Source organism: Melanerpes formicivorus, unplaced genomic scaffold, assembly GCF_026170545.1.
Source record: "Melanerpes formicivorus ecotype bairdi unplaced genomic scaffold, bMelFor1.0.p_v2 SCAF_88, whole genome shotgun sequence".
NCBI lineage: Eukaryota > Metazoa > Chordata > Aves > Piciformes > Picidae > Melanerpes > Melanerpes formicivorus.
Window position 1 is genome coordinate 1,751,212 of NW_027142440.1, and position 24,206 is coordinate 1,775,417.

Below are 24,206 nucleotides of genomic sequence, written 5' to 3' on the forward strand. Positions count from 1 at the left end.
TCCAAGGCTCCCAGGATGCTGCCCACCAATGCTTCCCAAGGGTTTGCTTTTTGCTTCTGCCCCCCTTGGCAGTGAGCTGGATCCTCAGCTCCCTGGTGTGCCATAGCCCTGCTGAATTCTGCAGAGCTCAGAGAACCATGGAATGCTCTGGGGGGGAAGGGACCAGTCATCAGCAAATTTGCAGATGACACCAAGCTGGGGGCAGATGTTGGTCAGTTAGAGGACAGAAGGGCTCTGCAGAGGGACCTTGCCAGGCTGCACAGATGGGCAGAGGCCAACAGGATGGCATTCAACAAATCCCAGTGCCAGGAGCTGCACTTTGGCCACAGCAACCCCAGGCAGAGCTACAGGCTGGGGGCAGAGTGGCTGAGAGCTGCCAAACAGAGAGGGACCTGGGGGTGCTGACTGACAGCTGCCTGAACATGAGCCAGCAGTGTGCCCAGGTGGCCAAGAAGGCCAAGGGCATCCTGGTCTGCATCAGGAAGAGTGTGGCCAGCAGGAGCAGGGAAGTCCTTGTGCCCTGTGCTCAGCACTGCTGAGGCCACACCTTGAGTCCTGTGTCCAGTTCTGGGCTCCTCAGCTCAAGAAGGACATTGAGAGACTTGAAGGTGTCCAGAGAAGGGCAAGAAAGCTGGGGAGGGGTCTGGAGCACAGCCCTGTGAGGAGAGGCTGAGGGAGCTGGGGTTGCTTAGCCTGGAGAAGAGGAGGCTCAGGGGGGACCTTATTGCTCTCTCCAACTCCCTGAAGGGAGGTTGTAGCCAGGTGGGGGTTGGTCTCTTCTCCCAGGCAGCCAGCACCAGAACAAGAGGACACAGTCTCAAGCTGTGCCAGGGGAGGTTCAGGCTGGAGGTGAGGAGAAAGTTCTTCACTGAGAGAGTTGTTGGCCCTTGGGATGTGCTGCCCAGGGAGGTGGTGGAGTCCCCATCCCTGGAGGTGTTCAAGAGGGGATTGGATGTGGCACTTGGTGCCATGGTCTAGTCATGAGGTCTGTGGTGACAGGTTGGGCTCAATGATCCTCGAGGTCTCTTCCCTCCTTGGTGATTCTGTGATATGCTACATGTCCTGACTGTTAAAAGTCATCCAGTCCAGCCCCCTGCAATGAGCAGAGACATCTGTTAGCCTCTGCTTAACTGGACAGCTTGCTCAGACTCCATTCAACCTGATCTTTAATGTTTCCAGCCATGAGGCATCTACAACCTCCTTGGTCAACCTCTGCCACTCTTTTACCACTCTCCTTGTGAAAGATTTCTTCCTTCTCTGCAGTCTAACTCTCCCCTCCTTTAGTTTAAAACAGTTACAGCTAATGCAGCAGGCTTTGCTAAAACTTGTCTCCATCTCCTTACAATCTCTTCAAGTGCTGAGAGCCCACATGAAGGTCCTCCTGGAGCCTTCTCTAGGCTGAACAACTCCAACTCTCTCAGCCTGTCCCCATGGGAGAGGTGCTCCAAGCCCTCTGATCAGCTTGGTGACCCTCCTCTGGACCCACTCCAGCAGGTCCATGGCCTTGCTGTGCTGAGGTCTCCAGAGCTGGACAAGGCAGCTCAGATGTAGTCTCAGCAGAGCAGAGCAGAGGGGCAGAGTCCCCTGCCTTGTGCTGCTGGTCACACTGCTTTGGATGCAGCCCAGGACACACTTGGCCTTCTGGGCTGTGAATGCACATTGTCCAACAGGGCTAGGGAGGCTCTCCTGCCTCTCTGCTCTGCCATGGTGAGACCACACCTGGAGTACTGTGTCCAGTTTGGGGCTCCTCAGTTCAAGAGAGACAGAGACCTGCTGGAGAGAGTTCAACAGAGGCTACAGGGATGACTGGGGACAGGAACAGCTCTGCTGTGAACAAAGTCTGTGAGCCTTGGGGCTGTTCAGTTTGGAGAGAAGGCTGAGAGGAGACCTTAGCAATGTCTGTAAATACCTGAGGGGTGGGTGTCAGGATGGAGGTGCCAGGCTCTTTGTGGTGGTGCCCAGTGATAGGACAAGGAAGAGCAGGGACAAGCTGGAACCCAGGAGGTTCCACCTCAACAACTTTGTTGTGAGGGTGCTGGAGGCCTGGAGCAGGCTGCCCAGAGAGCTTGTGAAGTCTTCCATCTCTGGAGACTTTCAGAACCTGCCTTGGCATTGTGCCCCTGGGCAAACTGCTGGGGGTGCCCTGCTTGGGCAAGGGGGTTGGGCTGGATGATCCCCAGAGGTCCCTTCCAGGCCCTGACATTCTGTGATCCTGTGATCAACTCCTGTGCAGCTTCTCATCCACCAGCCCCCCATGGTCCTCTTGGCAGGGCCACCTGCAATGCCTTCATCCTCCAGGCAGAGGACAGCTCATGGCCCAGAGCACCTCCATCTGGGATCACAACCACTGCCACCCAAGGCAGGGAAATGGCTGTTGGTGCCTCACTCACCTCCCCTGTGCCAGGCTGCTTTCCAGCAGGTGAGGTGCCTGCCTTGCTGCTGTGCTGCCACTCTCTGTGCCACACAGCACTGGTGCCAGTGGCTGTAGGAGCTGTGTGGAGCTGCTTGCAAGGAGCAGTGCTGTCTAAAGGCAGAGGGTGGTTCCTGTGCTCCTCACACATACACAAGAGCTTCCTGCAAACCCTGGGCTCTCAGCTGGGAATGCAGCAGCCTGGCAGCTTCTCTGTGCACAAACTGCAGGAGCCTGAGGACAAGCATGAGGGCAACCCAACCTCTGATGCCAGTGGGAGGGCTTTTCCCTTGCTTTCATGTCATTCTCCATCCCTGGGGGAAAAATAATAGGTGCCAGAGCCCTGAAGAGCTTTTCCTGTCAGAGATGGGCTGATAACCTTGCTGTTGCTCTGGGAGGGCTGGGGTCCTTCCAATGAATTTTGATCTCTCCAAAGTGAGAACGTTCCAGCAGGTTGGAGCAGTGTGCTCTGACTGAGCTGCTACTCTGGGAAGCAGAGCTTGTGCAGCAGCTGGCCAGTGAGAGTGGCAGCTTCAAGCAGTTCAGCCCAGGGCTGGTGGCTGCTGCAGGCTCAGGAGCTTCAGCACAGTTACTGCCAACAGCCCACACTCAGAGTCACAGCACAGCAGGGCTTGGAAGGGACCTCTGAAGATCATTGAGTCAAAGCCTCTGGCCGCAGCAGCTCACACAGGAGCACATCCAGGCAGGTCTTGAAAGTCTCCAGAGATGGAGACTCCACCACCTCTCTCTGGGCAGCCTGCTCCAGGGCTCTCTCAGCCTTAAATTGCAGAAGCTCCTTTTCCTGTTTGGGTGGAGCCTCCCATGTTCAAGTTTGTGATCACTGCCTCTTGCCCTGTCACTGGGGACCCCTGCAAAGAGTCTGGCTCTACCTTTCTGACCCCCACCCCTTAGATACAGAGATTTGCAAGTGCCTGTGTTTTAAGGAGGCAGACAGATGCTCTTCAGCCCCTCCCAAAGGAGTAAGGGAAACCCTCCACACAGCACTGGAAGGAATGAAAAGTTTACCTGGAAGTGCTGTTCATAACTAATGCAACAGTGCCAAAACATGCACAGAGTACCCAGCAATTCCTGTTCAGCCCAGCTCTCCAGTCTGGGCTTCCCAAAGACCTCAGGAGACCATCACCTTCCCAAACCTTCCCCCCACCAAGCCTCATACCCCTGGGCCTCAAAGCCCCCAAGGCCTCCAAAGCCCTCCCCCCCTACCCCCCCCATACCTCCCTTCCCAGACCCAAATGATGCAGCAAAAGTTACCTTGGCAGAGAGGGAGGAAAAGGGCAAAAGAAACAGAAATGTTCATTTTTATACAGCTCATAGCCTCACAGAACTGTCAGGGTTGGAAGGGAGCTCAAGGCTCAGCCAGCTCCAACCCCCTGCCATGCCCAGGGACACCTCACACCACAGCAGGTTGCTCACAGCCACCTCCAGCCTGGCTGCAAACACCTCCAGGCAGGAGGCTTCCACCACCTCCCTGGGCAGCCTGGGCCAGGCTCTCACCACCCTCCTGGGGAACAACTTCTTCCTCACAGCCAATCTCAATCTCCCCACTTCTAGTTTTGCTCCTTCCCCCCCCAGTCCTATCCCTCCCTGACACCCCCAAAAGTCCCTCCCCAGCTTTCCTGCAGCCCCCTGCAGATCCTGGAAGGCCACAATGAGGTCTCCTGGGAGCCTTCTCCTCTCCAGCCTGAACAACCCCAACTCCCTCAGTGTATCTCCACAGGAGAGCATCTCCAGCCCTCTGCTCATCCTCCCCTGGAGTGCTATTGCTCTTACTGCTGCTCACATCTGTCAGTTACCAGATGTGTGTTTACATGATGCAGGACTTATGGGAATGAAATAACATAGATTCCACTTTCTGATCCATCCCTGGACCTTTCTGGTCCACCAGGAGCTCCTCAACTCTTAAAGGCATCCAGCCTCAAACCATAACAGTAGGCATTCATAAGATCCCACTCAGCCTCCTCCTCTCCAGACCAACCAGCCCCCAGCTCTCTCAGCCTGTCCTCATGAGAGATGCTCCAGGGCCCTCAGCACCTCAGTGGCCCTGTGCTGGACTCTCTCCAGTCTCACAGTGTCACCAAGGTTGGAAGAGACCTCAAGGATCATCAAGTCCAAGCTGTCACCACAGACCTCATGACTAGACCATGGCACCAAGTGCCACATCCAATCCCCTCTTGAACCCCTCCAGGGAGGGGGATGCAGTAGTTTTTGTCTTTGAGTGGGCACCACTCAGCAGAGCCTGGCCCCAGCCTCTTGCCCCCCACAGCTCCTTGAGCTCTTGCTGAGCATTGCTCAGCTCCCCTCTGGGGCTGCTCTTCTGCAGGCTCTCAGCCCCAGGGCTCTCAGCCTTTGCTCCTCCCAGAGCTGCTCCAGCCCCCACTTAGGACCTTCACAGCCTCCCCTGGACTCTCTGCAGCAGTTCCCTGTCCCTCTTGAACTGGGGAGTCCAGACCTGGGCCCAGCACTCCCAGCCCATGGGAAGGTTAGGCCACACAGAGCACAGGTTTAGCCTGTAAGAAGGGAGAGTGCAGCTTGGCTGGGGGAGTTGGAGGGAGAGGTTCTCCTTTGGGTTTTGGTTTCTTTCTTTGCTTGCAAGTATCTCATTTTGCTCTTCACACCACTGGTCTTTGATCAAATTAACATTTCACTGTAAGCAGAAGAGCACTCAGTTCATGCTATTCATTATCTTGTCAGGAAACAATGAGACTCAGTTAAAGTGGGTCTGCTGTGGAAGGCTCTCTTGCTTCCCTTTAATTGGGAAGCACACAGCAGCCTTGTGATCACAACCTGCTGGCTCTGCTGGGAGCACCACAATATTTACAGCCTCAGCTGAGGAGGGGGAAAGGAGGCTGAGGTGTTTGGTTACCAGGGAGGTAGCTGTGTCCTAGCAGTAGAGAAATGAGGGGAATTGTATGATCCAGCAAAAGAGCATCCCTGCACACTGCTGGGCTGGCATGGCCTCTGCCAAGCCCAGAGTGTGGCCTGCCCTGGTCCTGGTGGGCTCCCTGGGCTGTGCATTGTAGCTCTGAGCTAAGAAACCAAGAGTTCTAGCACTGACTGTGCTCTGGCTTGGGTGAGCCACACAGCACACTGCACTGGATTCAAACCTGCCTGAGGGCCAGGCCCAGAGGGCTGTGGGCAATGGAGTCAGCCCCAGCTGGCAGCTGGTCAGCAGTGGTGTTCTCCAGGGCTCAGCACTGGGCCACTTCTCTTTAGTGTCTTTATCAGTGATCTGGGTGAGGGGATTGAGGCACCCACAGTAAGTTTGCAGGTGGCACCAAGTTGGGTGTGAGTGTTGAATTGCTGGAGGGCAGGGAGGCTCTGCAGGGGGACCTGGCCAGGCTGGATCCATGGGATGAGCCCAATGGGATGAGGTTCAACAAGGCCAAGGGCTGGGTCCTGACCTTGGGGCACAGCAACCCCAGGAAGGCTCCAGGCTGGGGGCAGAGTGCCTGCAAACTGCTTGAAGGAAAAGGCCCTGGGGGTGCTGGTTGGCAGCAGCTGAAGATGAGCCAGGGGGTGCCCAGGTGGCCAAGAAGGTCACCAGCAGCCTGGCCTGGAGCAGCAGTGGTGTGGGCAGCAGGAGAGGGCAGGGATTGTTCCCCGGCCACATCTCACATCCCAGGTTCAGTGTGGGGCTGAGGGGAGACCTCATTGCTCTCTACAGCTCCCTGCAAGGAGGTTGCAGGCGGTTGGGGTGAAGTGGGAGTTGGTCTCTTCCAAATAGCAAGTTATAGGATGAGAGGAAACAGCCTTGGGTTGCCCCCAGGGGAGATTTAGGTTGTTCATGAGGAACACTTTCTTCCCCTTGGGGGTTGTCAAGGCCTGGCCCAGGCTGCCCAGGGAAGTGGTGGAGACCCATCCCTGGAGGGGCTTCAGAGCCATGGAGATGTGCTGAGGGTCATGGTCTGGCAGTGGACTTGGTAGAGTTGGGTTACTGGCTGCACTCCATGATCCTTCCCACCCTAAGGCATTCTGTGGTTCTGGGGAGTCAGCTGCAGGGCTGGGGAGGAGCAGCTGAGGGAGCTGGGGGTGTTCAGCCTGGAGCAGAGGAGGCTGAGGGAGACCTCATTGCTCTCTGCAGCTCCCTGAGAGGAGGTTGCAGTGAAGTGGGAGTTGGTGTCTTCTCCCTAGGCTCAGGTGATAGAAGGAGAGGAAATGACCTGAAATTGTGCCAGGGGAGGCTTAGGTTGGACATGAGGAAAAAGTTCTCTGCTGCAAGAGTGGTCAGGGCCTGGCAGAGGCTGCCCTGGGAGGTGGTGGAGTCCCCATGCCTGGAGGGGTTCCAGGAACCTGTAGGCCATGGCACCTGGGGCCATGGTGGTGTGGAGCTGAAGGTTGGACTTGGATGGAAGGTTGGATCAATGGATCTTGGAGGTCTTTTCCAAGCCTAACACCTCTGTGATTCTCTGGTTATCCAGCTGCATAAACCTAAGCCCCTGGTGCTCTGCCTCTTTGCTGCTGCCACCCTTGCTGGCGAGCTCCTGCCCGTGCTGCTGCTGCAGGCAGGGCACTGCACTTGGCACAATCACATTTTAATTGCAGCTGCAGAACCTCTGTGAAATCATTTAATAAAGTGTTGTGAGCAAATAGCAGAGATGATGTGGTTAGGATTTGATTGCTGTTAGTTTACTGATTGATTAAACATGCAGACAGAGTCTCTGCTTTGCCTGGTGAGGCAAGCACCCTGCACACACCCCCGGGGGGGAGGTTCTCCCTTTGCTATTTTGGGTGACTTGGGACTGCAAAAGGATTAACTGAGAAAGCAGGGGAGGCACACAGAGATGTGGCACTTTGGGTGGCTTAAAGAGCCCAGAATCCCAGCATGGTGGGGATGGAGAGGACCTCTGGAGATCATCCACTCCAACCCCCTGCTCCAGCAGGGCACCCACAGCAGCTTGCCCAGCAGCACACTGCCCAGGGGGGGTTGGGAGCTCTCCACACCAGGACACTCCACAACCTCTCTGGGCAGCCTGCTCCAGGCCTCCAGCACCCTCACACCAAACAACTTTCTCCTCCTCTTCACATCCAACCTCCTGGCCTCCACTCTCTGCCCCTTGCTGCCCCTTGGCCTGGCCCTGGGCACCACTCAGCAGAGCCTGGCCCCAGCCTCTTGCCCCCCACAGCTCCTTGAGCTCTTGCTGAGCATTGCTCAGCTGCCCTCTGGGGCTGCTCTTCTGCAGGCTCTCAGCCCCAGGGCTCTCAGCCTTTGCTCCTCCCAGAGCTGCTCCAGGCCCCTCAGCAGCTCTGCAGCCTCCCCTGGGCTCTCTCCAGCAGTTCTCTGTCTCTCCTCAACTAAGGAGTCCAGAACTGGACCCAGCACTCCAGAACTGGCCTGGCTGGGAGAGAGTAGGGGTGAGGGAGAATGTCCTTCTACCTGCCACCCTCTTCTCCCTGGCCCCCAGGACCCCCTTGGCCTTCTTAGCCCCCAGGGCACATTACTGCCTCCTGGGGACCTTGTTGTCCCCCAGCACTCCCAGCTCCTTCTCCTTGGAGCTGCTTCCCAGCAGGTCCCCCCTCAGCTGTGCTGCTGCAGGAGGTTGTTCCTCCCCAGGGCCAGGACCCTGCCCTTGCCCTTGCTGAGCTCCATGAGGTTCCCTGTGCCCAGCTCTGCAGCCTGGCCAGGCCTGGCTGGATGGCAGCACAGCCTGAGGGCTGTCAGCCACTGCTCCCAGCTTGGTGCCAGCAGCAGGCTGGCTGAGGGACACTCCACACTCTCCTGGCAGGTGTCTGAGTCTGTTGTTTCTCATGGTGTTGCTCTCAGCTGGTGAGAATTTACCATTCCATAAGGAAGGGACTCATCAGTCTAAAGACTAAAAGTTGATTAAGCAAAGTTGTGGCCTTGATTAGTGCAGCTCAGGGGTTTGGGGACACAGAATCATGGAATCACAGAACTGTTTGGGGTGGAAAGAAGAGCCAAGATCACTGAGTCCGTGGAAGTGGGGACAGAAAATTCCTGTCAGAGTTTGCTGCTGAAGAGGTGCAGTGATTGGCAGAGGGCAGCCCAGGTGGGCAGCAGTGGTCACCCCAGGAGGAGCAGCAGTGGTCACCCCAGGAGGTGAGCAGCAGTGGTCACCCCAGGAGGTGAGCAGCGGTGGTCACCCCAGGAGGTGTGCAGCAGTGGTCACCCCAGGAGGTGAGCAGTGTGGTTTCTGACAGCAGCAAGGTGTGTGTTGTAAAAGAGAGGAGCAGCCTGGTGAGGAGGAGCAGGTCCTGTGGCAGCAGGTCCTGTGGCAGCAGCCAGGGCTTGCTCTGCCTTTCCTGGCACACGGTCAGGGACAGGAGTTTGCTGCTGTGTATTGCCCAGAGATCCTGATCTCTCTCTCTCCCCCCAAAGCTTTGCTCATCATTCTGCCTTCCTCCTCTCTCTCCCTGTTCAATATTCCTGTGGGAACTCTGTCTGCTGGCCAAGTCAGAGGCCATCGTGAGCCAGCAGCACTCAGGAGGCTCAGGGGGGCAGCAGCCTCTCCTCTGCCGGCAGTGCGGAGCTGAGGGAGCCCTGCTGGGCCAGAGGCCACTGCTGCTCATCTTCTCCCTCCTGGACAAGGACCACCATGCACCAGGCTGTGGTCCTGGGCCAGTCCTGGGAATGAGGGTGGGGAGCCTTTCCCTGGGGAGTGGCACTCACTGGGGCTGCTGTGGATGACGAGAGGGTTGCTGGCAGGGCTGCAGTTGTGGATGAGGGAACCCAGTGTGATCTAGGCAGAAGAGCGGTGAGAGGTTGGTGGTGAGACCACCCCAGCTTCCAGCACACCTCACAGCCATCCTTCCCCAACTGGGATATCCTGGGGAAATCCAAGGGAATGTGGAGAAAGAGGTGAGGAAAAGGGGTGGAGAAGGAGCCTTGCTCCATTCTCAGCAAGTTAAACTTCTTAAAGGACATCCTGGCCTGCAGCAGGGGGGTTGGAGCACAGACCTCTGAGATCCCTTCCAACCTGAGCCAGTCTAGGATTCCTCTTGATACCTCCTGGCAGGGAGGTTGGAAAAGGTATCTGTGAGGTCCCTTCCAACCTGAGCCATTCTGGGATTCCTCTTTCTACCTCTTGGCAGGGAGGTTGGAGCAGAGGATGGTGAGAGGTCTTGAGCTCCCTGTGAGGAGAGGCTGAGGGAGCTGGGGTTGCTTAGCCTGGAGAAGAGGAGGCTCAGGGGAGACCTTCTTGCTCTCTGCAACTCCCTGAAGGGAGGTTGGAGCCAGGTGGGGGTTGGTCTCTTCTCCCAGGCACCCAGCACCAGAAGAAGAGGACACAGTCTCAAGCTGTGCCAGGGGAGGTTTAGGCTGGAGGTGAGGAGAAAGTTCTATACAGAGAGAGAGATTGGCCATTGGGCTGTGCTGCCCAGGGAGGTGGTGGAGTCCCCATCCCTGGAGGTGTTCAAGAAGGGATTGGATGTGGCACTTGGAGCCATGGGTTAGTTATCAGGAGGTGTTAGATGTTGGGTCATAGGTTGGACTTGATGATCTCTGAGGTCTTTTCCAACCTGGTTGATTCTATGATTCTCTCTCTGAGGTCCCTCCCAACCTGAGCCACTCTAGGGTTCCTCTTGCTGCCTCCTGGCAGGGAGGTTGGAGCAGGGATCTGTGAGGTCCCTCCCACCCTGAGCCACTCTGGGGTTCCTCTTGCTGCCTCCTGGCAGGGAGGTTGGAGCAGGGCTCCCTGAGGTCGCTCCCACCCTGAGCCACTCTAGGGTTCCTCTTGCTCCCTCCTGGCAGGGAGGTTGGAGCAGGGCTCTCTGAGGTCCCTCCCAACCTGAGCCACTCTAGGGTTCCTCTTGCTGCCTCCTGGCAGGGAGGTTGGAGCAGGGCTCTCTGAGGTCCCTCCCACCCTGAGCCACTCTGGGGTTCCTCTTGCTCCCTCCTGGCAGGGAGGTTGGAGCAGGGCTCCCTGAGGTCGCTCCCACCCTGCGCCGTTCTTACCGCGCAGCTCCCCAGCGGCTGGGCCCTGAGCTGTGCCCAACAGGCCACTGCAGGGTTAAATATTGCTGAATAAGGAGATCTGCTGAAAGCCCAGCACCCCCCAATCCATGTTTGGGGGCAATAACTCCTGCAGAAAGACAGCCCAGGGCATTGTCTGCCTGCTTGGGGGGGGTGTGAGAGAGAGTGGTCAGGAGAGCCCTTTTACTTCAGCTTTTACCCGTGAGAATGATTCCCAGGAGGAGCCTTGCAATAAAATTCTGCTTTGGTGCTGTGAGGGGAGAAAGAAATTGAATCAAAAGCTTCCATTTCCACTTGTATTTATTCAGGCTGGGAAATGCAGTGGGCTGCAGCATTAGTATCAGCAGGGGATTCCTTGCTCCTGGCGTTAAATTACTGTCATAATCGCTCAATTATTTCTTCCTTGTACTGTTGAAAATAAAAATCCATCACAGTCTCTCTCTCTCTCTCTGCCTTTTTTTTTCTTCATGCCTTTTTTTTTTCCTCTCCCCCCCCCCCCCAACATTTATTAGGTTGAGTGTTTAGGAAAATCAATTATATGCAGTCAGGCATGAATTGATGAATGTTCTTGTAATAATTGTCAGTTGTTAAACTGAATGTTCTTTCTCTTCCCCCCCCCCCCCCACCTCCTCCTCCTTCCCCAACCCCTCCCCACCCCAACCCCTTTTCATTTCCTTCAGAGGGCAGAGGTGGCTCAGAGAGAGGCAGAGACCTTGAGGGAGCAGCTCTCCTCAGCTAACAAATCTCTCCAGCTTGCTACGCAGATCCAGAAGGCTCCTGACGTGGTGAGAGGAAACATTTAACTGACTCTTGCAGGTCCCTGCCACCCCTGCAGCAGGGCTCCTGCCCCTCCTGCTCACAGCTGGCAAGATCTCTCTTTGGAGCCATATTTTAGCTGGGCTTCAGAGGTGTTCCTCTGGGATCCCTCTGAGGGGGTTGGTGGCTGCAGAAGAGCACGGGAAGGACGGAGGTCACTCTCGGCCGTGGTGATCGATAGCTCTCCGTGGCTGCTGGCCCAGGGGACAGCAGCTCCTCTCAAGTATTTCACCTTGCTAACAACACCCAGCAGAGGGAAAAATAAAGGCAGCAGAGTGGTGTAACAAAGAGTCACTTGGAGGGCCATCAGCATGTGCCAGCCTGGAGGGCACAGCAGAGCCCAGAGCCAAGGAGCCTCTAAGGGGCCCAGTCTTGCCCAGAGCTGGTTGCATGAGTGGGGACCTGCTGCCTGGCTGTGTCTGGGGCATCTTACTCCTGGGTGAGGAGCAATGGCTCTGAGCTGGAAGAGGGGAGATGGAGACTGGAGATGAGGAAGAAATTCTTGACAGTGAGACACTGGCACAGGTTGCCCAGGGAGGCTGTGGCTGTCCAATCCCTGGAGGTGTTCCAAGGCCAGGCTGGATGAGGCCTTGAGCAGCCTGTGCTGGTGGGAGGTGTCCCTGCCCATGGCAGGGGGTTGGAACTGGCTGATTTTTCAGGTCCCTTCCAACACAAACCCATTCTGTGGTTCTCTGATCATTCCAGCTCTAACCAGAGCACTACACCTGTAAATCCAACAAAAGCAGCTTGGAAAAGTGAGAACTCATCCTGTTCTCCTCAAAGGTTGGCTGCTTGTTGCCAGCTCTCTGTGTTTCCAGCTAAAGCAGCCCCTGGTGCCTGGGGAGGTTGGCAGCAGCAGCTCTGCTGTGCAGAGCATGCAGCACAGAGCACAGCCACTGGAGTTAGCCAGGCCAGCAGGTGGGCAGGCAGAGCTTGGAGGGTGGAAAAGACCTCAAAGGTCCTGGAAGGTGTCCAGAGAAGAGCCACAAGGCTGGTGTGGGGCTTGTAGGGCATGGCATACAAGGAGCAGCTGAGGGAACCAGGGTTCTCTAGTCTTCAGAACAGGAGGCTGAGGGGAGGCCTCATTGCTCCCTTGGAGGAGTGTGCAGTGAGGTGGGGGTTGGACTGTTCTGCCTAGGGTCAGGTGATGAGAGGCAATGGCCTGAAACTGTGCCAGGGGAGGGGTAGGTTGGAAATCAGGAAAAGTTTCTTTGCTGCAGGAGTGGTCAGGGATTGGCACAGGCTGCCCTGGGAGGGGGAGGAGTCCCCATCCCTGGAGGTGTTGTGTGGATGTGGCACGTCAGGATAGTTTCCTGGCCATGATGGTTGGGTTACAGTTGGTCTCAATGATCTTAAAGGTCTTACCCAACCTTAATGATTCTATGATTCTGAGGTCATCAAGTCCAGCCTTCTAGCCAACACCTCCATGACTGCTAGACCCTGTCCCAAAGTGCCACATCTACTTGTCTTTTAAGCAGCTCCAGGGGTGGTGTCTCCACCACCTCCCTGGGCAGCCTGTTCCAACACCTGACCACTCTTGCAGCAAAGACATTTGTCCTCCTACCCAAATCAAAATACTATTGTGATGTCTCTTTGCCAAAGGAGAGCCAGGGGGGATTGAAATACTCAATATGCAATCATAGATTCATAGAATGGTTTAGGTTGGAAGGTACTTTAAAGACCATCTGGTTCTAAACCCCTAGCCATGGTCATGGACACTTCCCAGTAGGCCAGGTTGGATGAGGATGAGAAGGAATGGATTGAAGCTTGAGGAGGGGAGATTGAGACTGGAGATGAGGAAGAAATTCTTCTCCCAGGGTGGGGAGGCACTGGCACAGGTTGCCCAGGGAGGCTATGGATGTCCTGTTCAGCCTGGAGAAGAGAAGGCTCCAGGGAGACCTTAGAGCAGCCTTCCAGTACCTGAAGGGGCTCCAGGAGAGCTGGGGAGGGACTTTGGACAAGGGCTGGGAGTGCCAAGATGAGGAACAATGGCTTTGAGCTGGGAGAGGAGAGATTGAGACTGGAGATGAGGAAGAGGTTCTTGAGAGTGAGGGTGGGGAGGCACTGTCACAGGTTGCCCAGGGAGGCTGTGGCTGCCTCCTGCCTGGAGGTGTTCCAGGCCAGGCTGGATGAGGCCTTGAGCAAGCTGTGCTGGTGGGAGGTGTCCCTGCCCATGGCAGGGGTTGGCACTGGATGAACCCTTCCAACCCAACCCATTCTGAGTTACAGACTCACTGAATCACAGCATCACAAAGTGGTTGGGGTGGGCAGGGTCCTTGAGAGGCCATGTGGGTGAAATTCAGTCTTACTCCTGAGCAGCAGCTTCAGCAAATACCACAAACCCTGCCCCTTCCCTTGCTGCTCTTTCCTGCCAGCCCCAGCAGAGGAGCACATGGTTGCCTTTCAAATACATTCACAGGGAGCCAGTAGCAAGCTATAATCCAAGGGCAGGAGATTGACCACATCCAAGTGCCAGGTGCTGCACATTGGCCACAGCAACCCCAGGCAGTGCTACAGGCTGGGGGCAGAGTGGCTGAGAGCAGCCAGGCAGAAAGGGACCTGGAGGTGCTGGTTGATGGCAGGCTGAACATGAGCCTGCAGTGTGCCCAGGGGGCCAGGAGGGCCAAAGGCATCCTGGCCTGCATCAGGAAGAGTGTGGCCAGCAGGAGCAGGGAGGTCATTCTGCCCTGTGCTCAGCACTGCTTAGGCCACACCTTGAGTCCTGTGTCCAGTTCTGGGCTCCTCAGGTTAGGAAGGAGGTTGAGCTGCTGGAAGGTGTCCAGAGAAGGTCAACAAAGCTGGGGAGGGGTCTGGAGCACAGCCCTGTGAGGAGAGGCTGAGGGAGCTGGGGTTGCTTAGCCTGGAGAAGAGGAGACTTAGGGGAGACCTTCTTGCTCTCTACAACTACCTTAAGGGGGATTGTAGACAGGCAGAGGTTGGTCTCTTCTCCCAGGCAGCCAGCACCAGAACAAGAGGACACAGTCTCAGGCTGTGCCAGGGGAGGTTTAGGCTGGAGGTGAGGAAGAAGTTCTACACAGAGAGAGAGATTGCCCATTGGAATGGGCTGCCTGGGGAGGTGGTGGAGTCACCATCCCTGGAGGTGTTCAGGAGGAGACTTGCTGGGGTGCTTGGTGCCATGGGTTAGTTGTTTAGGTGGTGTTGGATTGGTTGATGGGTTGGACACGATGATCTTGAAGGTCTCTTCCAACCTGGTCTATTCTATGTATTCTATGTACAAATCCTCCAGATCTGTTTGGTTCTCTCTTAACTCCAGCCCAGCATTTGCTCAGAGGAGTCAAAAGGCAGGCAAGCAGGCTGCCAGGCAGCGAAGGAAGAGCCTGGCTCTCTCACTTGTAACTCTGAATTACCTGCTGCCTCCTATCTCCTGTCCTAGCCTTATCATTATTTTAACATTAGGTCTTTCTTGTATTTAATAGCACTTCTGCACTTCATTTATATTTAATATGACAACCACTGCAGGATGAAAATGATCATTATCTATCTTATTTCAGGCTCTACGTCCCAGTCTCAATAGGCACAAGCAGCAGATGATTATACAACTTGTGATGTTTCATGCAAGCAAATTAGAGGGGTGGCTGTGGGCTGGGGTTTCTTATTTTTTTCCCCCTCTCTCTCTCTCTCTCTCTCTCTCTCTCTTCAAGTCAAAAGTATAATTCAGTGTAATAGGAGAGTGTGGTTAAATGCTGCTCCTGCCTGCAGCTTGCCAGGGAGGCAGGCACTGAACAGCCAGCCAGCGGAGCGGGGAGGAGAGCTCGATGATCTCAGAGGTCTTTTCCAACCTGGTTAATTCTGCATTCCACTCTGGGTTCTGAGGCAGGTGTTCTCTTGTGCCTGTGCCCCACAGCACGGTGGGCTCTGCAGTCTGCCAGGGCGGCAGCGAGAGCGGGGAGCGAGGTGTGAGGGCGGCAGCGCCTGGGCGTTGAGTTCGCCGCCCGTGCGCTGGGGGGAGCGTTGCTGTGGTGCTCCTGGTTGTTGCTCCTCTCTCTCCACACCTGCTGAGGAGCAGCCACTCACCTTTGGGGAGCATGGTTTAGGCTTTTAGTGGAGTGTTCAGAAGGGTTGGGCTGCCTCCTGCTCCCCAGGGGCTGCCTCCTGCTCCCCAGATCTTTGATCCTTTTGCAGATCTGGGGAGCAAGGGGCAGCCCAACCTTGTGCAGAGCTGGGGAGCAGGAGGCAGCCCAACCTTGTGCAGAGCTGGGGAGCAGGAGGCAGCCCCTGGGGAGCAGGAGGCAGCCCAACCTTGTGCAGAGCTGGGGAGCAGGAGGCAGCCCCTGGGGAGCAGGAGGCAGCCCCTGGGGAGCAGGGAGCAGCCCAACCTTGTGCAGATCTGGGGAGCAGGAGGCAGCCCCTGGGTAGCAGGAGGCAGCCCAACCTTGTGCAGATTTGGGGAGCAGGAGGCAGCCCAACCTTGTGCAGAGCTGGGGAGCAGGAGGCAGCCCCTGGGTAGCAGGAGGCAGCCCAACCTTGTGCAGAGCTGGGGAGCAGGAGGCAGCCCCTGGGTAGCAGGAGGCAGCCCAACCTTGTGCAGAGCTGGGGAGCAGGAGGCAGCCCCTGGGTAGCAGGAGGCAGCCCAACCTTGTGCAGATCTGGGGAGCAGGGGGAAGCCCAACCTTGTGCAGATCTGGGGAGCAAGAGGCAGCCCCTGGGGAGCAGGAGGCAGCCCAACCTTGTGCAGATCTGGGGAGCAGGGGGAAGCCCAACCTTGTGCAGAGCTGGGGAGCAGGGGGCAGCCCAACCTTGTGCAGATCTGGGGAGCAGGGGGAAGCCCAACCTTGTGCAGAGCTGGGGAGCAGGGGGCAGCCCAACCTTGTGCAGAGCTGGGAAGCAGGAGGCAGCCCCTGGGGAGCAGGAGGCAGCCCAACCTTGTGCAGATTTGGGGAGCAGGGGGCAGCCCAACCTTGTGCAGAGCTGGGAAGCAGGAGGCAGCCCCTGGGGAGCAGGAGGCAGCCCAACCTTGTGCAGATCTGGGGAGCAGGAGGCAGCCCAACCTTGTGCAGAGCTGGGGAGCAGGGGGCAGCCCAACCTTGTGCAGATCTGGGGAGGGTACAGCAAAGGGCTACAAAGATGCTGAGGGGCCTGGAACAGCTCTGATGAGGGAAGGCTGAGAGAATTGGGGCTGTTCAGGCTGGAAAAGAGCTGACTGGGTGGGGGGGGTTCATGAATGCTGATCAATACTTCAAGGGTGGGTGCCAGGGTGGGAGCAGGCTTTGTTCAGTGGTGCCCAGTGGCAGGACAAGAGGCAGTGGGCACAAACTTGGGCATAGGAAGGGCTGTCTAAAGATGAGGAGGAACTTCTGTAATTTAAGGCTGCCCAGAGAGGTTGTGGAGTCTCCATCTCTGGAGACATTCCAAACCCACCTGGATGTGTTCCTGTGTGAGCTGCCCTGGGTGACCCTGCTCTGGCAGGGGGTTGGACTGGATGGACTCCAGAGGTTCTCTTCCCAACCCCTGTGATTCATGGAAGAGAGGTTCCAAGTTCTCCAGTGCATAATAGCTATTGATCTCTTCCCACAAGGAGACAGGGAGGTTCAGGCTGGATATTAGGAGGAAGTTCTCCACAGAGGGAGTGATTTCCCACTGGAATGGGCTGCCCAGGGAGGTGGTGGAGTTGCTGTCATTGGAGATCTTCAAGTAAAGACTGGATGAGGCACTTAATGCCATGGTCCAGTTGATTGGATAGGGTTGGGTGATAGGTTGGACTGGATGATCTTGGAGGTCTCTTCCAACCTGGGTGATTCTATGATTCTATGAAAGGAGATGGTAGCATTGGTCTGTGGAATGGAATGGAATGGAATGGAATGGAATGGAATGGAATGGAGTGGAATGGAATAGAATAGAATAGAATAGAATAGAATAGAATAGAATAGAATAGAATAGAATAGAATAGAATAGAATAGAATAGAATAGAATAGAATAGAATGGAATAGACCAGACCAGGTTGGAAAAGACCTTTCAGATCATTGAGTCCAACTTCTCACCCAGCACCATCTGATCAACTAACCCCTGGCACCAAGTGCCACATCCAGACTCTTCTTAAACACCTCCAGGGATGGGGACTCCACCACCTCCCTGGACAGCACATCCCAAGGGCCAATCTCTCTTGCTGGGAAGAACTTTCTTCTCACCTCCAGCCTAAACCTCCCTTGGCACAGCTTGAGACTGTGTCCTCTTGTTCGGGTGCTGGGTGCCTGGGAGAAGAGACCAACCCCCAGCTGGCTACAACCTCCCTTCAGGGAGTAGGAGAGAGCAAGAAGGTCTCCCCTGAGCCTCCTCTTCTCCAGGCTAAGCAACCCCAGCTCCCTCAGCCTCTCCCCACAGTGCTGTGCTCCAGACCCCTCCCCAGCTTTGTTGCCCTTCTCTGGACACCTTCAAGTCTCTCAATGTCCCTCTTGAGCTGAGGAGCCCAGAACTGGACACAGGACTCAAGGTGTGGCCTCAGCAGTGCTGAGCACAGGGCACAATGACTTCCCTGCTCCTGCTGGCCACACTCTTCCTGCTCCAGGCCAGGCTGCCCTCTGTATGATCTTCCCTGCATAGATCTACCCTCTTCTCAACTCCTCTGGCCTCTCTGGTGCCACTGTAAAGTTGGTCTGGTGAGGAAGCTTCAGACTTCAGGACACAGGAGCCACAGGAAACTGGAAGGAGGAACATCCTTCTGGCTCACCCCATGCAGTGTACAGGCTGGGGGCAGAGTGGCTGAGAGCAGCCAGGCAGAGAGGGACCTGGGGGTGCTGGTTGATGGTAGGCTGAACATGAGCCTGCAGTGTGCCCAGGCAGTCAAGAGGGCCAAGGGCATCCTGGCCTGCATCAGGAAGAGTGTGGCCAGCAGGAGCAGGGAGGTCATTCTGCCCCTGTGCACTGCACTGGTTAGGCCACACCTCGAGTCGTGTGTCCAGTTCTGGGCCCCTCAGGTTAAGAAGGAGGTTGACTTGCTGGAAGGTGTCCAGAGAAGGGCAACAAAGCTGGGGAGGGGTCTGGAGCACAGCCCTGTGAGGAGAGGCTGAGGGAGCTGGGGTTGCTTAGCCTGGAGAGGAGGAGGCTCAGGGGTGACCTTATTGCTCTCTCCAACTATCTGAAGGGAAGTTGTAGCCAGGCAGAGGTTGGTCTCTTCTCCCAGGCAGCCAGCACCAGAACAAGAGGACAGAGTCTCAAGCTGTGCCAGGGGAGGTTTAGGTTGGAGGTGAGGAAGAAGTTCTACACAGAGAGAGTGATTGCCCACTGGAATGGGCTGCCCAGGGAGGTGGTGGAGTCACCATCCCTGGAGGTGTTCAGGAGGAGACTTGCTGGGGTGCTTGGTGCCATGGGTTAGTTGTTTAGATGGTGTTGGATGATAGGTTGGACTTGATCTTGAAGGTCTCTTCCAACCTGGTTTATTCTATGTAAGATCCTGGTTGAGGGAAGGGAGCTCCTGCCCATGGAGACAGAGCAGAGGCAGAAGGGGGTCCCCTCTCAGCTGTCAGATCTGCCTTCACCCCCACCGAGCACAGGCCGCAGTCGCCCGCAGTGATGTGAGCAGCCGGCGGCTCGCATGCGAGGAGCAAAGCTGATGGGAAGGAAGCAGCAGTTTGGGGCAAACTGTGCCAAGTTTTGCCTGAAAGGTGCAGAATGCAGATGAGGAGCCAAAGGCACAGGGCTCTGCCACTCCTGATTAAGAAATTCTGCTCCATTACTCGTGGAATATTTGCTCTGATTAGCATTTTGTAGGCGCAGGCTCCCAGCCCTGTCAGAGCGCTGGGGCTGTTCATAATAAATAGAGCCAAACAGAATCCTCTGACTTTCATGGCTGCCCCTTCCCACTGCCCTTGTGAAACCAGGGCATTGATGCTCTTAATTTCACCCAGGAGCTGAGCTTGGTCTGCTTCCAGATTCACAGAACCACAGAATGGGTTGGAAGGGACCTCAACAAGAGGACACAGTCTCAAGCCACACCAGGGGAGGTTCAGGCTGGATGTTAGGAAGAAGTTCTTCCCAGCAAGAGAGATTGGCCCTTGGGATGTGCTGCCCAGGGAGGTGGTGGAGTGCCCATCACTGGAAGTGTTTAGGAAGAGCCTGGATGATGCTCTTGGTGCCATGGTTTAGTTGATCAGATGGTGCTGGGTGAGAGGTTGGACTGGATGATCTCTGAGGTCTTTTCCCACCTGGTTCATTCTATCCTATCCTAATCCTATCCTATCCTATCCTATCCTATCCTATCCTATCCTATCCTATCCTATCCTATCCTATCCTATCCTATTCTTAAAGTTCAGCCAGTTCCAACCCTCTGCCATGGGCAGAGACACCTCCCACCAGCCCAGGTTGCTCAAGGCCTCATCCAGCCTGGCCTTCAACACTTCCAGGGAGGAGAACATCCATAAGCTCCCTGGGCAACCTGGAGATGTTCAGCACCAGAAGGCCTCACCCTGAACACTTCCAGTGAGGGAGACACATCCACAGCCTCCCTGGGCAACCTGTGCCAGAGTCTCCCCATCCTCACTCTCACGAATTTCTTCCTCCTCTCCAGTCTCAACCTCCCCTCCTCAAGCTTCAGTCCATTCCCTCTCTTCCTACCCCTACAAGCCCTTGTGAAAGGTCACACAGGCAGTGCCAGGTGGAGGAGCTGGTTTGTGTCCCCCAATGCCATGCTTGCTCTTAACCTATTGCAAGGGCCCCTATGACAAGAGGGATCTGGAGGTGCTGGAAGGTGTCCAGGGCAGGGCCAGGAGGATGAGCAGAGGGCTGGAGCTGCTCTGCTGTGAGGACAGACTGAAGGAGTTGGGGCTGTTCAGTCTGCAGAAGAGAAGGCTCCCAGGTGACCTCATTGTGGCCTTCCAGGATCTGAAGGGGGCTACAGGAAGGCTGGGGAGGGACTGCTCAGGATCTCAGGGAGTGATAGGACCAGGGGGGATGGAATGAAGCTGGAGGTGGGGAGATTGAGGCTGGAGGTGAGGAGGAAGTTCTTCCCCATGAGAGTGGTGAAGCCCTGGAATGGGTTGTGCAGGGAGGTGGTTGAGGCCCCAGCCCTGGAGGTGTTTAAGGCCAGGCTGGCTGAGGCTGTGGCCAGGCTGATCTAGTGTGGGGTGTCCCTGCCCATGGCAGGGGGGTTGGAACTGGCTGATCCTTGTGGTCCCTTCCAACCCTGACTGATTCTATGATACTGTGATACTGTGATGCTAACTGCCTGGGTCCAGGCTGGCTGCCTTTGCTGTTTGTGTTGTGCAGCCCTTGTCTGGCTGGGTGCTGGTGCTGTCTAACTGTGGGTGTCCCCCCAGGAGCAGGCCATCGAGGTGCTGACGCGGTCCAGCCTGGAGGTGGAGCTGGCTGCCAAGGAGAGGGAGATCGCCCAGCTGGTAGAAGATGTCCAGAGACTCCAGGGCAGCCTCACCAAGCTGCGGGAGAACTCCAGCAGCCAGATCTCCCAGCTGGAGCAGCAGCTGACAGCCAAGAACAGCACACTCAAAGTAAGGCTTGGGCCTGTGCTCGGCAGCTCCCCGGGGGCAGAGCTGGCGGAGCGCGGCTGGCTTTGCCTGCTGGGGGGGTGGGGTGGGCTTCCTCTGGCCCTCAGAGGCACTGTAAAGCCCTTGGCTGCTTCTGGATGCTGCTGAACCCTGGTGTCTGTGGTGCTTTATTCTAAGTGAGCAGAGTTCTGTTGGAATAGAACAACTTCTCTTGATGTTGAGGTATCATTTACTTACTTCTCACTGCTTTGAAATTGTAGAGGACACAGTCTCAAGCTGTGCCAGGGGAGGTTCAGGCTGGAGGTGAGGAGAAAGTTCTTCCCAGCAAGAGAGATTGGCCCTTGGGATGTGCTGCCCAGGGAGGTGGTGGAGTCCCCATCCCTGGAGGTGTTCAAGAAAGGCTTGGAAGTGGCACTTGGAACCATGGGTTAGTTATCAGGAGGTGTTAGATGTTGGGTCATAGGTTGGACTTGATGATCTCTGAGGTCTTTTCCAACCTGGTTGATTCTATGATTCTCTCTCTGAGGTCCCTCCCACCCTGAGCCACTCTAGGGTTCCCCTTGCTCCCACCTGGCAGGGAGGTTGGAGCAGGGATCTGTGAGGTCCCTCCCACCCTGAGCCACTCTGGGGTTCCTCTTGCTCCCTCCTGGCAGGGAGGTTGAAGCAGGGATCTCCTGGGGAGGAGGATGGAGGGGACTGGATGTGGCACTTGGTGCCATGGTTTAGTAGTCAGGAGGTGCTGGGTGACAGCTTGGGCTTGATGATCTTTGAGGTCTTTTCCAACCTGATTGATTCTATGATTCTATGCTTCTATGCTTTCTGCAGGACAGGGCTGCCTTTAAAATCAAATACCCACCTCCCCACCCCCAAAACCCTGCAGACCTGCACCAGGGAGGTGGGGTGAGGGAGCTGAACTGAGAAGGCACAGAAAATCCTCCTGAAGGTTCAAACCTTTCCATTCCCATCCCAGTGCTGGGTGTTGCAGATCTGCCCAGGATGGTTATTGTGCCGTGGTCTGTCTGTGAGTCTACCTGCTCCCCCCTCCAGTTCCCTCCACTGGAAAAGGGAAATGTGTCACTCAGAGCACAACAAACAAGCACAGTCAGGCAGAGAGAAAAGGCTTTGCAGGCTTAATAGCCAGCTAATTATCTTTTTAACTCTACATTTGCTGCAGAGCAATTCCCATCCATAGGCAGCAGTCCAGGCTCACACTCAGCTGCACACCAGCAGCACTGCACTAAACTCAGAAGAAACATTCTGCCCCTCTGCTCTGGGCTGGTGGGACCCTACCTGGAGCACTGCAGCCAGTTCTGGTGCCCCCAGCACAAGAGGGACATGGAACTGCTGGAGAGGGTCCAGAGGAGGCCATGAGGACATCAGAGGACTGGAGAACCTCTCCTGTAGGGCCAGGCTGGGAGAGCTGGGGCTGTTCTGCCTGGAGAAGAGAAGGCTTCAGGAAAACCTTAGAGCAGCCTTCCAGTACCTGAAGGGCTCCAGGAGAGCTGGGGAGGGACTTATGACAAGGGCTGGGAGTGCCAGGATGAGGAACAATGGCTTTGAGCTGGGAGAGAGCAGATTGAGAGTGGAGATGAGGAAGGAATTCTTGGCAGTGAGGCTGGGGGGAGTCTGGCACAGGCTGCCCAGGGAGGCTGTGGCTGTGCCCTGCTTGGAGGTGCTCAAGGCCAGGCTGGATGAGGCCTTGGGCAGCCTGTGCTGGTGGGAGGTGTCCCTGCCCATGGCAGGGGGTTGGCACTGGATGATCCTTGAGGTCCCTTCCAACCTAAACCATTCTATTACTCTCTGAATCTAACACTTTTGTGAGTGACCTTTTCACCCCTGCCTGCAGCAGCTTTGCTTTCCTTGTGCCTACCCCCACCCCAGCCCCCCCCCCAGTTCTGATCTATCAGTGAGCATGAGAAATGTTTCCTGACATGTGTTATGAATCAGTTTCCTGTACCTCCTGTCTCCCTCATTGTTCCACAGCTCCTGGATCGAAGTGTAAACAAGATAAATTTATCCATTCCCCCAAAGCCTTTGCAGCTCTGCAGCTTTTACAGCCTGAGCCTGCTGAAAGCAGGAGGCTGATGGTAGCCACTTAGCCCTGCCTGGGCTGTGGGGAGCTTCCCTCCATCAGGATGATTTAATGCTCAGCTGAAGCTCTTACAAATGGCTCCAGCAGTTTGGGAGCAGTCCCTGGTTTTGCTCTGCTGCAGCAGACTTTATGTGGGGAAAGAGGGGAGAGCTGAAGTGGAGCATTCCTGGCCCCCTCTGCAGGTGTGCAGACAGCCCTGCTGAATTTGTATGAAGATCCAACAGAGCAAAGGAAAGTTCTGGCAGTCCAGCACTGTGCCCTCGTGGCCAAGAAGGAAAATGGTCTCCTGGGGTGCATGAAGAGCAGGCAGCAGGTCAAAAGAGGTTCTACTCCATCACTACTCTGCCCCCACCAAGGGCAAGGGCAGGGTCCTGGCCCTGGGGAGGAACAACCTCCTGCAGCAGCACAGCTGAGGGGGGACCTGCTGGGAAGCAGCTCCAAGGAGCAGGAGCTGGGAGTGCTGGGGGACAACAAGGTCCCCAGGAGGCAGCAATGTGCCCTGGGGGCCAAGAAGGCCAAGGGGGTCCTGGAATGCATGAAGAGTGTGGCCAGCAGGGCAAGGGAGGTTCTTCTGCCCCTCTATTCTGCCCTCGTGAGGCCACATCTGCAGTGCTGGGTCCAGGTCTGGGCTCCACAGTTCAGGAGGGACAGGGAACTGCAGGAGAGAGCCCAGGGGAGGCTGCAGAGCTGCTGAGGGGCCTGGAGCAGCTCTGGGAGGAGCAAAGGCTGAGAGCCCTGGGGCTGAGAGCCTGCAGAAGAGCAGCCCCAGAGGGCAGCTGAGCAATGCTCAGCAAGAGCTAAAGGAGCTGTGGGGGGCAAGAGGCTGGGGCCAGACTCTGCTGAGTGGTGCCCAGGGACAGCACAAGGGGCAGCCTTGGGCAGAGAGTGGAGCCCAGGAGGTTGGATGTGAAGAGGAGGAGAAAGTTGTTTGGTGTGAGGGTGCTGGAGGCCTGGAGCAGGCTGCCCAGAGAGGTTGTGGAGTGTCCTTGTGTGGAGAGCTTCCAACCCCCCCTGGGCACTGTGCTGCTGGGCATTGTGCTGTGGGTGCCCTGCTGGAGCAGGGGCTGGGCTGGGTGATCTCCAGAGGTCCCTTCCAAGCCCCCATGCTGGGGTTCCAGGATTCTCTGCCCATCCATCAGCATGTGGGAGGAAGGAGCTGGCCTGCTCTGGAGGGCCACATGGTGTTGTGCCTCATCCATACTGGTGGTGGGGTTATGTTTAATTTTCTTTCACAAAGCCTGGCAGAGAATATCCTGAGTCCTTGCACTTGACAGATCTTCCTGGAGGAAAGCATGTTCCTGGTGAGGTCAGCATTAGTTTAGCCATTAACTTCAAAGGCAGTGGGATCACAGGAGTGACAGAGCCAGCCTTTGATTTTCCTTGCAGTAATCTCCTGCTATTTTCTCCTAGGCCTGCCTGGCTAATGCTCTGCAGTTAGGCTCCTGTTGAGAGTGGCTGATGCAGTGCCTCCACTGATAAAAGTTT

At 56.2% G+C, this 24,206-nt stretch overlaps 1 protein-coding gene across 8 annotated transcripts in view; it reads left to right on the forward strand.

The window, feature by feature from the left end:
• The window catches only part of CUX1 (cut like homeobox 1), a 461,619-nt gene that overhangs the window by 288,655 nt on the left and 148,758 nt on the right, over positions 1-24,206 (forward strand). For 6 of the 8 annotated variants that reach the window (XM_068165418.1, XM_068165412.1, XM_068165414.1 and 3 more), the window contains exons 10-11: positions 11,039-11,143; positions 20,444-20,632. In XM_068165418.1, coding sequence (XP_068021519.1) covers positions 11,039-11,143; positions 20,444-20,632 — 294 coding nt within the window. The remainder of the gene's footprint in view (positions 1-11,038; positions 11,144-20,443; positions 20,633-24,206) is intronic. The other 2 variants (XM_068165419.1, XM_068165413.1) reach the window with 1 other exon arrangement.